Consider the following 16,285-nt stretch of genomic DNA (forward strand, 5'->3'; position numbering starts at 1 on the left):
CATCCTCTAGGCCAGACACCCTTTCTACACAGTCCCACTAGCTGCAGGCCAGCACTAATAAGAGATGCTAATGCCAGCTCTGTTGGATAAAGCCTGGGACTGCTCTTTCTTGCAGAAATAACCACTGGGGTCTGTGTAATGGCGAGGAGGTAGTGGCAGAGGAACTGTGGACCCTTTAACATACATTAGAAGCCAGTTTTGTTTAACACGCTTCATCAGCTTTTTACTGGTCAGGCTAAAGTTTGTAAGGGGTACAATCCGTTTTGTATATCCTTTCTGTGCATTGTTTATTGGATGTCTCTTGTAGGGTACCCTTTTCTGTCTGAAGTTATAACTCTCTATTCTCCAGAAACAAGAAGCAAAAGAGCCCTTGTACCCCATTTGAGTGGCAGCACTTTTATACTCACATCCAAAAACGTAAGCTGTCCGAATGAGTATATATGGTTCATGGTTACAAACGTAAGGGGGAGTGTTGTGAACAGTGATGTGAGCACAACGCCATGTGCTTGTTATGTATTTAGAGATGCACACATACAACCCCTTTAATACAGACTTGTTTATCAAATAGAGAGATCGCTGATCACTGTTATATTTCTGAAATGCTCTGTAAATTAATGCAAAGCGGACAGGAACACTCATTGGTGCCATCTACCCCCTTTCCCACTCTCATAGAGGTATTTTGAAAGAGTAAAATAGAAGTGTAACAGAGTGTCCACCTTGGAAGGATAACCTTCTATTAGAATTCATATGGTTAGTTTAGTATTGCCCCTTGCAAAATACAAGTGAGGTGGTATGAACAGAACTCCTGCAACAAAGGGCCAGTGGGCCCTCAGACCCCGGCAGGCTTGTCACACTGCAGTGTGCTAGTACCGACAGTTTGAAATTGCATTCAGGCAAGGCCTTCCCTAAGAGCAGGTGACAGAAGAGTCATTTAGCTGGGCAGCAGCCGCTGTGTTTTCACATTAGATTTCGCCTTTAAAGTACTTAAATTACAATGTAATTAAACCAGCTGAATTTGTATAAAAAATAATTTATTGATATTGAGGAGGGGTTTTGTCGTGCGACAGAGGTGTTGGGCACAGTGGTGTACTGAGCGGTGGGTAAGGGTGGCAAGCTGCCCCCGCACAGGCTCTTTTGAGAGCCTGAGCGGGACTTTTGTCAGTGGGACACTTCCCTTGTTCAGCACCTCAATGAGGGTGCCCAACGGGAAAGGTGTCCCGCTGCCAGGACAATGCCCCAAGGAGCTCTGGGTAGCAGAGGGGCTCTGACACGTTGCTCTGTGTACACAGAGCATTAGAATTTCAGCCGTTAGGCATTGATGGGAGGAAGGGGGGGATTATTAGCAGGGACTTTTGTCCCTTAGAAATGTGCATTGGATTGAGTGATTAGCAGTGAAAAGGGTGCATAAAGCTGCAGGCTTTATGAAATAATGACTATCGCTTAACCCAAGGGGATTTGTTAGGTTCACATTAATCTGCATGGTGCTATTGTGACCTTGCATGCAGGATGGGATGGGGAGAATAAAATTAAAGCCATCCTTTTATTGCTCAATCTTTTTCTATGATGATGGATATAGTGTAAAGTTAATTATGAAAGGATAGTTTATTATGTAATGTGTTTTGCTTAAAAAGGTATTGCTATAAATTAAGTATTATCTGAAGCACATGAAATGCAAAGGGAAACCTTAATAAATATCTATAGCAACTACATTTGTGATTCTGTACTCAGTTGCTTAAATTGTCCACATCCCGGTTTCACCATTTCACCAAAGCGTGTGATCCTGGGCAGATAATTTCATGATCTGGTCTTATCTGCAGCTCTGTAAGTCGTTCACTTCAGAGCTTATGTTAATATGTCATGCTGTTATTTTAAAAAGCCTGACTATAGGGTTGCTCCATTTATAACTATAGTGCAATTTAGGTATTTTGCACCACAAAGTTATTTGATTGATTGATATTTTATTTATTTATTTATTTTATTTCTATCGCGCTCGTACACAAGTGTTTCAGAGCGCGACAAGGCAAGGGGGGGAACAGGGGAGAACAAAACAGCGATCTTACTAGGCCCAGTGACATTGAGAACGCGCAAGTGCATGGGAGAGGGGGGAGGGGAAAAGTGCATGGAAGGGGGAGAGGTGGAAAGTGCGAAGCAGAGGAGAAACAGATAAATAATAAATAAATAATAAAGGCAACAAACAGTGGTAATGCAGCCAGCAATTTGCAAGTGCTAGGTTTAAGGCAGCAGACAGGGTAGGTCTGATAAGTGCAGGAAGAAAAAGGGGGGGCTATATGGGTACAGATACAGACCCCAGTGCAAGGGGTGGCGCGGAGGCAGTGCGGGAGGGTGGCAGGATGAGCAGGTACCTGGGCCCAAAGGACAGAGAGTGGCCAGGTGCATGGTGCCAAGAGAGAACAGATCAGCAGGGGAGAGCAGGAGCGAAGGCAGAAGAAAAGAGGAAGGTCTTGAGTTGTTTCCGGAACCGGAGATGGTTCTCCTCAAGTTTTAGAGTGGCAGGGAGGCTGTTCCAGAGGGAGGCCCCACCCAAAGACAGAGATCTACCTCCAGCTTGTTTCTTAGAAAAACGACTGACCCTGAGCTTGTTGGAGGTAGAGGAGCGAAGAGCTCGACAGGGGAGGTATTTGCGGAGGGATAGCTGAAGGTATTTTGGACCCGGGCCCCAGAAAGCCTTGTGGACAATGCAGAGGGTTTTGAATGTAATCCTTGCATCTACTGGGAGCCAGTGGAGAGATTTCAGAGCTGGAGAGATACGATCCCAGGGCTTGAGGCCAAGGACAAGTCTTGCAGTCCTGTTCTGGATCAGTTGCAGAGGGCAGAGAGTAGAGGCAGGTAGATTTAGAAAGAGGCTCTTACAATAGTCCAAGCTAGAGAGAACCAGAGCTTGGGATACCATGAGCTTCTGGGGGAAGGAGAGGAAAGGCAGAGTACCTCTGAGGAGGTGCAGTAGGAAGTTTGACTTTTTAGAGACATCAGAGATGTGGGCGGAGAAGGCAAGAGAGGAGTCAAAGATGACCCCAAGGTTCTTAGCCTCGCAGGTGGGGTTAGGAGGAGGGCCAAGGGAGGTCGGCCAGAGAGTGAGGGGAAAGGATGGCCACTTGGCTTACTTATGGCAACTTATTCTAAAGTCACTTCCACAGTGCCTCTAAGTATCAATGACTGATGATACTCCTTGAAATGTCATTTTCTGTGACATCACTTCTGTTGGTGCAATCCATATGCACATATGGAGGTTTGCATGGATTTTGCCCCAGAGCGCCTGAACAGAGCTCTAATAGATTAGTTCCCTGCATCTGTAATGATTCTGCAGTTTTCTTTTTTTTATGTGTTAAATGCCATCTGCCACTAATGTTACCAAAAAAGTATATTAGGGCAGGGGTCTGCCGCTTAGTTGAGATTCTGGGTTCTGAGCAAGTTTACAACTATACCACATCACAAGTGATCTACTCGCACCTGATGTGGTTCCTGTCTCTGCTGGCACGAGCTTGCTCGCCATTCTCTTTACCTGATACTGGGGGAAGCCGCAGCTCGCGACCCAGTCAGCCACATCTTCAGAGCTCCAGCGCAGACACTCGGGGGCCCGGCAGTCGACCTCCATGTCTCGGCATCATTTGGTGTCATGGCAACAGCGTTCGGGTTTCGACGTGGGTGTCTCCGCAGGTCCAGGCTCACACAGGCAGCAGCGGAGGCGGCCATCTTGAAGTGTATGCCTGTGAGCAGGTGGTGCGGCCAAGTACGAGGTTTACACAGGGATATGCTTGAGTCAAAGAAGGAACACAGCTGCCAAATGGGCCACGACTCTTGGGGCACCTTCAGCCAGTCTGTCTCTTCAGTCTACAGCAATGTATTTAAAAACATGTGTTTTCTTGTTTTAGGTACAGGTCTGCAAACTAAGAATGCAATGCCTTAATAGTTTGCATGTGGCTTCTGAGCTACTTTAGTTCCTGTATCTTTTGGATCGTAAGATGTGCCTTCGGGTGCGCTTTTATTGTCATAACAACAGAACAGGGGACTTCATGGTCTAATGACATGCCGCCGTTTCAAGATGGCCGCGAATTATGTCACGCCTTTACGGAAATTCCCGAACTATCCCTGTGCCTCGCGTCCGGGGCCTCCGGAAAATCACGAACTCCCGGCTCCTCTCTTCGACTCTTTCCGTGGGTCCCCGGAGATTGCCGAAGTGGGTCCCGTGCAGATGTCGCAGACATTGACAGCTGCCGGAGTGGGTCCCCGGGTGCTCCTACAAGGCGGAAGCGGCGTTTGGGGGCCCGAGAAAACGCAAGGGCTGGAGCCGGTACCCGAAGCGGCCGGTGTGGTGGGGCGGCAGGCGCGGCCTTCTACAGGTAGGGAGGAGGGGACGCCCCCACCTTGCCAGTGGGAGTGGTGTTTGTTGGATAAGTGAGGCCCATACTTTATTCTGAAGGGTTGAATGTTTCCCCCTATTTCCCACCTATCAGGGTGGTGGGTGGCCTCCTGCCCCTTGCGCAGGCTCAGACACACCCCCCCAAATATAAGTGGAAGAGTTTCAGGGGGTCCCACCCCAGGTCAGCCTGAGACTGTATCACTGCAGACCCCCCCCCCCCCCCCCCAACATATTAAGTCCAGGGTGTCCACTCTGTGCACAGTCTCGGACCCAGGTAGTGACTGAACCCCTTATCAAAATCAGGGCCTGCTACCCCAAACCTGATAATTACTGAACTGGAAGGTTTTGAGTTAGTCATAACCACTGGCAATCAACTTTCAGTCTTGCTTCCCCCGCGCATAAGTCTGAGCGTTTCAAAACACAGCCTTCTCCCCGGTATTACCCAAATTGACCCTTTTACTATTGTCCTTTTGCACAATTGACCTAATTATAGTGATCCTAATTGACCTTCTGCACAATTGACCTTTATATTATTTTATATATGGGTTGGTTTTGGATTATAAATAATATAAGGGGATTGGATGGGTGGGTTGCAGGGGTTTTTGGATTGGCTGGGGGGCTGCAGGGGGTTTCCCCGCATATATGTCCTAATTGACCTTCTAAATTAGGTCAATTCTCCCGAGGTCAATTAGTATACTACCTTCTCCCCACTGACCTGTAAGAGTGCGCTGCGGTTTCTGTTGCAGAGATGTGACTGTGTGCACACTGGCACCCTAGCAGGGTTCACTCAGCCTAGTGACAATCATTAATATTGTGTTTGGGAATAGTGACATCTGTCATTGTCAGACTAATGTAACCAATAGACCGACTATTGAGTTAATTCATCAGATAGTGAGGAAGATATTTGCTAGTGGGTTCAACTAGGAATCAAGGTGGTAGTAAAGCCCCTGTCACTGAGTGCATGCTGGACCATTGACATCTCCCAAGATATAAATATGTTGGAGATTGTCGTCTTCTTATAAACAGAGCTTTACTTCTTCTTGCGTGCACCAGAGCACCTGGAGACCATGCAAATTAGTGGCACGCACTATTACTTCCAGTAACATAACATGTGCCAGAGCACCTGCAGGTCATGCAAATGGCACCAATGCGCAGTTTAACTCCCAGTAACACAACATTGTCACGGATGGGCTATTGGTGTTTAGCCGGCGCCATGACATACAAAACAAGAGCGTCCCATAAAAAGATTGTTTTGGTTCCATCCTAGTCAATTTAATAACTCCAGTTGTTTGATTGCATGGATTGAAAGCTAGTAGAAGCCATAGTGATGTAAGAGAAATAGCGATAGACAAGGTTGACCTTGGACCAAAGAGATGAAACACACCCATAACGAAGCTGAGATTATGGTAACACATGTCGGATTCTAAACACTTGTCTATAGGTGTGTTATAAATGCCATATATCATATCATAAATATCTCCTACTAGAGATACTTACGTAATATCATATTTAAAGCTTTTTCTCGGGTGTGGCGATTGGTTCATGGTGCATCCACTCCACGGCGTCTGATCTAAAAGCATGGCGTGTCATGCATGTGTCGGCAGAGAGTCTGCAGCAAAGGACATCCTTGTGCCCAGTACTACTATTGACTGTACTTTAGAAATAGAACAATTACTCCTGACAAAGAATTTGAAAGGTTCCTACCATCCACCTTTTGTTAGTAGCTTGGCAGGATCCTTAGCCAGTTTCTGTCGCCTCAAATCATTAACTTTTTTTAATGCTCCTCGCAGGCCTCAAAACTTACACTCGGCATTGGTACGTGATTATGTTATGTTGATTTTTACTGTGCACCGCTACCGTTTGCCTGATCTCCAGGTGCTCACACAGATCTGTAAGAAAGTGGGTGGGGTAGGTTAGTGAGGGAAGATGCTCCCTTCATTGTTTGGGATCCACAGTGAGATTGTGGGGGTGCCCGTTTTATTGTAGATTTGGTGAGTTGAATAGCCCGATTTTCAGTCAATTTTTGAACGTAAGAGGATCTTCTGTCCTTATTCTCTTCGGGATTGAGGTTCTTAGATCGGCCATTAGATATGCGGTTCCTCTGAATTTCCTTTATTCGTAGTGTTTCGATTTGGAATTCGTTGCTTGATCTTAGGTTTCTACCTGGTTGGTTGCGGTTGATTTTGGCTTGGATGAATTAGTCTCCTTGTCCGTGCATTTTGTGACCGATGCAGAGAGATTTCAAGTTAATGCGTTTTTTATTTTTTTTTTATTACTGGGAGCCAGTGTAGGAGGGTTCCCATTATTGGATCCTCTTCTCTCGTTAACAGCCAGTGTAGGCTTCTCAGGGCTGGTGTGACGTGGTCTCTTCTATTTAGTCCCAGGAGTATCCTTGCTGCAGTATTTTGGATGTGTTGGAGTTTTTTAGTGAGACGTTCTGGCATTCCAATGTAGAGGCTGTTCACATAGTCGATTCTTGATAATACTAAGGAGATGATTGAAAGGGCTTTGTGTGGAAACGAGAGGTCGGGGAGGATCCCTCTAATTAGTCGTAGGAGGTATAAGCATTTCTTTGCTATTCCGTTGACTTCTGGTTCCAGTGAGAGTCCGTTGTCCATGAGTATTTTCAGGTTTTTATCACATCAGAACCGGTACCATGTCTGGTGGCCAGTTCAGTTGTGGGTCTGTTGCGTTATCCTTTTGGGGGGGGGATCATTTTCTGTTTTGGTTGAGGTTAGTTTGAGATTGTGTGTCATCCAGGCGTGGCGTAAGAATGGTGAGGAAGAAATGGCCCACAGTGTGCATTTAGAGAGTTGAGGGGGCAAATTACTTTTTATGCCTGGCAAGTGGCTAGTAACTTGAAATGCTTACTCATGATCCTAGTGTTTTGTTAGTTCTCCAAGCAAATTGAGATCTGGTCGCATGAATACTTCAGCAACAATTTCAAATAGAACGTCAGTGATAACCGTTTTGTGAGTAATTGATGACTTATATCTGAAAACAGTTGCTGACTGAGTCACAAAAAGCCTACCTGTTTGCTATGTTAATCCCATGCACCATCTGTTGACGCAGAATGAGCATCCAGCAATTCAGTTTATTGCCCTCCAGATAGCAGTGATGTTTATTCTTCTGGTAGCCTGTGGTCCGATGGCAGACTTTCGAGCTTAAAAATTCGGATTACTTCTCCATTTTGACCAAAAGTTGCTCTCTGCCTGCTTGATTGCCTTCGATTCGTTGAGGTTGGTCCAATTTCATCATTTGCTGATCATCGCCACTCTGGATTTGTGTGGCAATTTACGCTCCAGTCAGAAATAGTTAAATATTTTAGTGATATACTCTTGCCAAGCTTGTGCAGACCAATCATGCCCACCTAAACCAATAATCGGTTAAATCAAGTCTTTAAAAGTGTCTCGTTGAGGTGGCAATGAAAAAAAAAGGTGATGTGTGTTTGGTTGCCTGATAGGACAACGTTCAGCTCTTCTCTTGTGCCCAATCTTCCAGGATTTAAGTTAACAATGTATGACTGCTTATAATTTTGGATACCACGAGTAGATGAGCTGCCTTTTTCCTGTGGACAAAGAATCCCCAAAGGCAACAAACAAAAGATTCAATTGGTGGTTTACAATATGTGGATGGGTTTTCTGACCTCCTACAGTATTTTTATCTTTAAAAGTTTGATGGTTTATTGGCTTTATTGATTTTTATTACTTATAGCTTGAACCTAGCTCTAGATCAGCAGAGCACTTTACAACAGGAGGGTGCCAGCAGAGGATTTGCATTTATACAGCATCACAGTACTGTTGGTGGAGGGAGAGAGGAATTTGTATTTGTCTGGAAGACATTGTTGAAAGAGCCACGTTTTTGGTGTTTTGCTGAGCTGGAAGATGGTTGGGTGTGGGGGGGCATCTCGAGCCTCTGCCGGAATTGAGTTCTAGATGGTCGCAGCATGGCAGGAGAAATACTCCTTACAAGCCCTCTCTTTATGGGCCAGCTTCGACTCAACGTTTTCATAGTTTTGCAACTTGAGGTGCGAGTATGTTGGTGTTCTGTTTGAGACTGTTTTGTAGTTGATAAAACATTTTTAAAAAATCTATTATTTTCCTTTCAAATACATTAATGGACTCCAGGACTTGTGCAGATGACATCATATGCCGTTATGTATGTTTTATGTGCCAAGCATATGTTGTAGAACATGTGCAATTGTTTATATTATATCCATTTTTTAATGACTAACTTGAAATAAACAGAATGACCTAATACTGGATGTAGTCTGTTTACTTTGACCGCATTTTGCTGCTTGATGATTTGATGGCTTCGTGGAAATGCAAAATGTATGGTTTTATGATGTCTAATCACTCTCACATCATTTCCTTTCTGTAGGTTGTTGCACAGCTGTTCGCTTGAATTCTCCTGAGAGGTTAATTGTGTGTGTGTGTGTGCCGAATACGCCACTGTTAGCTCTTCATTACAGTTGAACATGGGGGAGGGGAGGACGCTTCTGTTCTGCAACCTTTGTTCACAAACTCATTTTTTTTCTCACAAGCTTGGGAGTAGTAGTGGAGGTTCAACATTCTGTTTTGTACAGGATACGACTGGAAAGAAGGGAATGGGAATCTCCTGTGAGTGATGAAGTGACACCCGATCTGGCTGGGGATGGAAGCAAATATCACACCCAAGGATAACAGCCTTGGGTAAACATTCTATGGTAAAGTTGCATAAACAGGAAGGGATCCCAATTTTCCAGTGTGCATTATACAGTTGATGGCAACCAAAATAATGTTTGGGATGGTCAAAAATGTAAACTCGATAGACAATGGGCTCCAAAGGGCGCTCCGCAATTCCTTCAGATATAAAGGCTGGGGTAAAAATTAATATTTCCTGAGCGGGAGCTAAAACTAGCTCCAGGGTTTTGTGCATCACATAGTAGACAGGAGCTACACCTAGTGAACCTGGAGCTAGTATTTAGCGTGCCGCAAATCAAACGTTTATGTGAGATGCAAACCTGAACGTTATGTCCATTTTATACAATCCATGATGCTTTGAATGCCTTCTAGATGTATCGAATGATTCTCTATAGACATTTCCAAATATAGAAAGTTAATGTCACATAGGTATGGTTGTATGGTGCAAGATGGCCCCGGAAGCCAAATGTAGCTACTAACAGTTGGTGTCAATCTAACCAGGCACTCCAGGGCTAGAAATGAATGTCCTTATCATAGATTCAAGTAGAAACCATCCTGGAAGAACCGAAGAATGTAGTGTGTGTTACAAGAAATGAAATGCAATCCTTTCTGTCTGCACCATGGGTGGTAAGTCTTAAAATGGGGACATTGGCCATTGTACAAGAGGGTTGGCACCACTTAGTTGCTAAATACGTGGTTATAGAATATTCTAAGCAATACATAATGTTCATGGAGCGTATTAGCAAACAAATCATTTGGCACCAGGATACCAACCTAAACAAAAAAAGTTCACAGTGACCTATGAACCTACCAAGCGCTCTCTTTAATCCGATACCATTGGGGTAGTAACAAAATTCATTTGCAAGTTCAAATTATTTAAAAACCTCTCCAATATTGAATCACATCTCCACTGATTATTATTTTATAACTTGTTCCAAAAAAAGTGTTCTTATAGCCAATGCATTTCGGATTCATATCCATCCGCAGGGCTAAACACCATCATATTTATCAAGGACATAATTCCTTTCCGATTGAGAATTGTACATATAAACACACACATAAGAAAAGTAAAGCAATATAAAGAAATACAGAGAAATAAGAAATAAAACATCGTAATTAGACACATACAATGTTCATGTATAGTAACCACATGATATTCCTTGGTCAGCAAAGAAACGCCAGTTAAGATTTTAAGTCTGCTTACTTAGTTTTTATCAAGGTGCACACAATGGATAAGAAAAAGTATACTGGACATTGGACATTAGGAGCCTCCATACTAGAGCAGTCGTCATCAGGTTGTCAGCAATGTTTCTCACCTGTGGTCTTCTGGATTGCCTCGGATCATTAAGGTACGGCCTGCTACTCCCAGATGCCACAGTGCCACCAGCCTGATAGGCAACTGGGAAGCATGTAATGTCAGGAGGGAAGCATGTAATGTCGGAAAGAACAGCCGAATAGGAGGAAAAACCCACAAGGGGGGGGGACATCCTGTCTAGGCCAAAAGAGTGCCTGTTAGTCTTGCTGTTCCCGGAGTAAAATATTAGTGCTCAGTGTGGAAAAGGGAGGCACTGGTGGTTGAGCAGAGAAACTGGCAGAAGTACAGAGTCCCGGAGAGAAAGAGGACAATTAGGGAAAATAGCAAGGAAGCACTCTTAGGGACAGGATACATGAGAAATGTCTACTGCAGGCATAGAAGTTACCTGCAGCATTGCAACGCATCTGTCGATCAAAGTTCACGGTCAGATAAACTCTCGTAATTCTGTGTATGATGAGTCGCAGGAAGTCGGTCATCTTGGTGGTGGTACCAGGGCGCGCATCCATGTCCTTGGGTGGTCATCTTGGAGAGAGCAACACGCTTAGCTGTAGTAAGGCGAAGTCCCCTGTTGTGAATCCACTTCCATCGGTAATGCAAAAAGGCAGGTAAATGCGATCCTGTGCCCATTACACCATGCCCCCTCCCCAGCCAGGCACCCCCAGGCGTTCCTGGATGGCAATTACTGGCAGGTTCCCAGGACCTTTTGCAAAGACTGTACCCTTTCCAGTCAACTAAGTACTGTAGAGAACAGTGACGAGAACTTGTATCAAAAATAGCAGATACCTCCTATTCAGGCACACCATCTTGCTTCACAGGAGGAGTAGGAGACTTTACGCGATGAAGTTATGTGTTTACGTGGAATCTCTTAAAAGGAACTCAGAAAAACGGTATGTATTCGAAACCAGGATTTGGGCAAACAGAGTTTGAAGGCTACGTGATTGATTGGTTGTACAATGTCAAAAGGACTAAAGTATCTGAATGAGAGCTTGGTGGAATGTATGTCTCTTGGCAAGGAGCAAGAAGACAGCCAAACCTTTTCACCTTTGTGGTGTTGCAGAGGTTCTTGGCGCTTTCTATCAGCATACTTTTTCACGTCTGCACGTGAAGACTGCAGGCGTTCATGGGCAGTCTAATGGCTATCTTGAAGTTCCTGAATCAAGGCATACACCGAGGGTAGCAAGGTGTCCAACAAGGCAATGTAGGAAACACCCGAGGGTGAAATCAGTAGCAGCAAATAAGGGGTTGTAACCGGTATCTGAATGCGTGGCATTAGTTAAGGAAAATTCTGCAGTGAGTAGCAAGTCCAGCCAGTTGTCCTGAGCGGCAGTGGTAAAACATCTCAGCTATTGTTTTAAAGTCTGGTTGGTTCTTTCTATTTGCCAATTTGTTTCAGGATGTTGACCAAAAGATAAGCCTCTTTGAATTCCCATCTGCTTTCAGAGGCAAGTCCAACATTTCGACCTGAATTGGGATACTCTATCGGCGATGATGGTAGTTGCTAATCCATGTCATCTGAAAACACCAGTCAGAAACACCCTAGCCGTTCTGAGAGCAGTTGGAGTCTTGATAAGCAGAGAGAATTGAGCAAGCTTTGTAAATTATTAATCAGTTAGCTTGATACCTGTACGTCCTTTTGGAGGGGGGTAAACCCACAATAAAATCTGTGGACATTTCTTTTCATGGCATGCTAGGCAAATCTGGTTACAAGAGTTTACTAGAGTGTTTGGATCTAGAAGTTTTGGCCTGCATACTGACCTCACACGACAAACCATATCTTCAGGTGTTTTGCCTCATGGAAAACAACCAAACGACTTTTAATTATTTGTTTGGTACCTGTTATACTTCTGTTCCTGATGGAAGAGTATCATGTCACATGGAGAGAACTGATTGTCTGGATTTCTCAGGGGGAATAAACAGTCATCAGTGGTGGAATAAAAGGCTGTTAGTTCCCTGTAACTCCCATGCACGTAAAGATGTACTTCGAGACGAGCTTAGGAACCCGATGCGTCTCCTCTTCGATTAAAAAATAGTAGCAACCAAAAGTTTTGCAATACTATAGTTTTATCTGCAAACAACTTTTCAGGGGTTTCCGTAGGTATCGCTTGTTACGGATACCTTCGGGTAAGGGCACCTGTTACTGTATTGTTAGATCACGGTGTGTATGTCAAAAAAGAGGTGTATTGAGCAAAGAAATACACCCAACGTGCCTGTCTACTATTCCGGTACTCAAATTATTGAGAGGACCTTGAGGTTGCTGTGATCCGTCCTACATTTCACAGGGTGACAAGCTCCAAGTAAAAGATGTCTCAATTCTAAGAGTGCTTGTTTCAAGGCAAGAAGTTATTTTTGTAAGACTAAATAATGTGCCTCACTGACCGTTAAAGTCTGTCAGAGATAAGCCAATGGGTGTTCTTCCTGGTCTTTTGGGACTTATTTCAAAACAGCAGCTATTGCGTGATTGGAGGATTCCGATTCAATAATAAAGGGTTTTATGCATCAGGCTGACACAAGATAGACCTTAGTAAATGCCTCCTTCAGCTGGTTGAAAGGTTGTTCTGCTTTAGTAGACGAACGAAAAAGGTGCCTGCTTTTTTAATGACTTGGTTAAGGGGTTCTGCTTTCTCAGAAAAACAAGGGATGAACTTCCTTTTGAAATTTGCCAGCACCCAGGAATCTTTGCTGTCCTTGACAGATGTCAGTTGACTATTCCAGTACGATGGGTACCTTTTGATAGATCCATAGCAATGCCATCTTTGAACAATATATATCCAAGGTAAGATGCAGATCTCTGCTCAAATTCACACTTTCCTGGCTTTGCGAGAAGCCTGTGTGTGCTCAAATGCTGCAAGAACTCCTTCACATGAAAAGTATACTCATCCTGAGTGGTTAAAAAAGGTAATTGAGTAAATAATATGATCCATAAAGCGCTGAAAGATGTCGGGGCATTCACAAGGCTGAATGGCACAACCTTGTATTCAAAGTTCCCAAAGGGTGTTTAAACGCCATCTTCCATCCATTCCTGGATCTTATTCGGATGAGATGGTATGCTTCGGCCAGGTCTAGCTTTGAGAATAGATGTGCTCCCTTAACTGCATCCAAAATATCAGAGGCAAGGGATATTTAATCCCTGGTAATCTAGGCACAGCCAAAGATCTGTGGTGTCTTTCTTGGGCACAAAAAGCCGAGATGCTCCAGCAGGAAACTTGGATCTTGTGATGAGGCCATGTTGGAGGTTCCTCTATAAGTATTCCTTAAGGGTTGCCTTTTTGGGCTCCGAGAGGATGTACATCCTGCAAAAGAGCACGACTGCACCAAGCTGCAATTGAATGGTGCAGTCCTGGGGCAATGCAATGGCGTTCACTCACAAGCGGTTTTGAGAACCCATCTAAATACTCATGGTATTTCAAATGTATCTTATTCATGTTGCTGACTTGAACCACTGGCAAGGCACTAAGGACATGGTTTCACTCTTCGGCTTTTCAGAAACATGATCGGATAAACAATGTTGCACACAAAACTCTGAACTGAGAAATAGGGTACTTGCTGCCCAATTTATATGCACGATTTATTATTTAATTATATGCAGATGGAACGATGCTCTTTTGATCACAAAAGAACATATAATAGATAAGATGTCAGATTTGACTGGAAGGCGTGAGCTTCTTACAATGTAGGGAGTTTGAGGGCTATTCTGAGCAGGTTGCGAAGGGGAGTAGATGGAACAGTCCCCGGGGACAATACATAAGTGGGCATACATAGATTAAGGTCAAGAACATAGGATATTTTTTCATGCAGGTAGGTGTTAAGGACAGCTGTGCTGGGGGTGTGGCCATGATGGGTGAAGTGCTATAGTGGAAGTAGAGGAACTGAGGGACAGATGCAGGTTAGAGGCGAGGGAAACATGGTAGCTAGCAGGCAGATGACGGGTTGGTTAATAGGGTAATTCGGAGGCGAGGAGGTATGCTTTATGGGTTTTACCGTTTTAGCCATCAAATCCAGAGAAGTAAGGGAAAATGGGCAGCCTTGGTAAGATCAAATACCAAAGTCTCTTGATGTCCTGCGATTGTTATTCCAGAGCTGTGGTGTGTTCCGTGATTGGTACAATAAAAACTGCACAGTGCACACCACTGTCAAGTAATTGATGCAGAGTTATGTAAAACACGACCGGGGATCTGAAAATAGTTTATAATGTATAGAGGTGCAGGGGAGAAGACACAGTCCTAGCACATGGACTGTACAATTGTAGACAAGAAAATAAAGTTCCCAAATGTATGGGAACTCTCATCCCCTGCACTCTATTTTAGACCTAAATAAGCCAAGTAATTCTATACAAAGTATACATTTATGTTTTCATAAAGCTGTGTGTGAAGTACATGCTTCGTTGACAATCGTTCATGAAAGAAATTCTTCTTGGCATCCAGTTTTGCTGTCATGAAACAGACAATGTTTAATTTAAAACAAAACCCAACGTGTTTCGAGAAATAATTCTCTTCAGGGTTATATTCTTTAACAAGTGCTAAAAATAATCAGAGAAATCTAATATCGGTAATTAATTTTAGAAATCATTAGCACAATTAATGTTTAAAGGGGTTGTCCATCCACTTCTTCAGTGAGTTGTGGCATTTCTTTTACCTCTCAAGTAATGACGTGATGCATGGCCCAAGAATTGCCCATAAAAAGTCCAGCAGCTTCATAGTCGACCAAAACGATAGTCTGTATGTCTTTGGCAGACCATCTTGATAACTAGCAAAGCAGTGTTGGGGATCTCTGCAGTAGACAAGGTTTGTATCTGGGAATGTTAATCTTTCTCTCGATCTTGGGTCCCTTTCGGGACCAGCAGCTGTCGCTTCACAAACACGTGGGTGGAGCCAGACGGCATTATCTCACTAGGTGTCCCTTCAACCCGCAGTACATACAAAGCCCTAGTGTTTTCCGGCAGCGCCTCTCTTCCTTCAATAAGGGTCCTCAGGCAGCCACGATTTGCATAAGCTCAGGTTCTTCTGCTCTGGGTGAGTGAGAAGGCATTGATGATGCTGCTATATCGGGAAGAGTGAGCTTATTCTGCTTCCTTGTAATTGCAAAAACAGGTTAATACAGCTCCTTTAAGGAAGTAGGCCTCGGTACACAGACCAAAGTTCTTCGGGGAGTGTTAGGCAGAATTGCATGCAGTACCCTCTGGGACCACCACATAGAATTAGGACTACAGGTGTAAGCAAAACCAACCTTTGGCATAAGTCTGTACTACACAGTTTTGTGGTACGAGCTGAGCAGCCAGGCCTATCTCAAGAGGGAATGTGAGCAGTACAAGAGGTTACACAGAGGTCTTACAGTCGCAGTGGTTCAAGTAGTCTCTGTAGAGGTTCCCACAGGCTCAGAGTGGTCTCTTAAGGTTGCCTCTCTAGCCAATTTGGTTTGGTTCTGTTTCCTCTCACTGGGAGGCCTGGGGGGACTGGACACCACTCCTAGAGTTTGTAAGTCATTCCCCAAGAGGACTCTCCCAGGCACATCATTCTGAATACTGACAGGAATCCTCACTGTCATGCTGTTACACTGATTGAGTACTGGGAGAATTGGCACCAATTGGACAGGGCCTCCAGCAAACCCAGTGCGACTTTTGGGTACCTAAGCAACATCCTGAGGCTTGAAAAAACGTTCATCCACTACTGTTCTGCTGGCCCCAGTGTCTCTCATGGCAGGGGTGTCCTGGCCGTTTACAATAACACTGTCCATATAATACCCTCTAAAGTTCTCTGGAATGGAGTTGTACACATCCATATTCTGTTTCTTACCCAGACCCAGGTTCTCTAAGGATACATTGGCTTGAACACCCATAGGTTCTTCAGCCAATAGGTGAAAGTGGGCACCCTGCCATTTGTCCTTCTCCCTCAGGGATGAAGGATAAGGAGGCAG

At 44.3% G+C, this 16,285-nt stretch overlaps 2 protein-coding genes across 3 annotated transcripts in view; one reads left to right on the forward strand and one right to left on the reverse strand.

The window, feature by feature from the left end:
* SAMD15 (sterile alpha motif domain containing 15) overlaps positions 1-3,668 on the reverse strand; it is a 37,656-nt gene extending 33,988 nt beyond the window's left edge. Inside the window, exon 1 of the mRNA XM_069637996.1 lies at positions 3,521-3,668. Within this exon, the coding sequence (XP_069494097.1) occupies positions 3,521-3,613 (93 nt within the window). The 5' untranslated portion in view covers positions 3,614-3,668. The remainder of the gene's footprint in view (positions 1-3,520) is intronic.
* A 496-nt stretch (positions 3,669-4,164) lies between these two features.
* Positions 4,165-16,285, forward strand: part of TMED8 (transmembrane p24 trafficking protein family member 8) — a 71,768-nt gene continuing 59,647 nt past the window's right edge. The window contains exon 1 of one of the 2 annotated variants that reach the window (XM_069637998.1): positions 4,165-4,358. In XM_069637998.1, coding sequence (XP_069494099.1) covers positions 4,211-4,358 — 148 coding nt within the window. In that variant the 5' untranslated portion in view covers positions 4,165-4,210. The remainder of the gene's footprint in view (positions 4,359-16,285) is intronic. The other variant, XM_069637999.1, reaches the window with a different exon arrangement.

Source organism: Ambystoma mexicanum, chromosome 14 (assembly GCF_040938575.1).
Source record: "Ambystoma mexicanum isolate Mex_15411 chromosome 14, UKY_AmexF1_1, whole genome shotgun sequence".
Lineage (NCBI taxonomy): Eukaryota > Metazoa > Chordata > Amphibia > Caudata > Ambystomatidae > Ambystoma > Ambystoma mexicanum.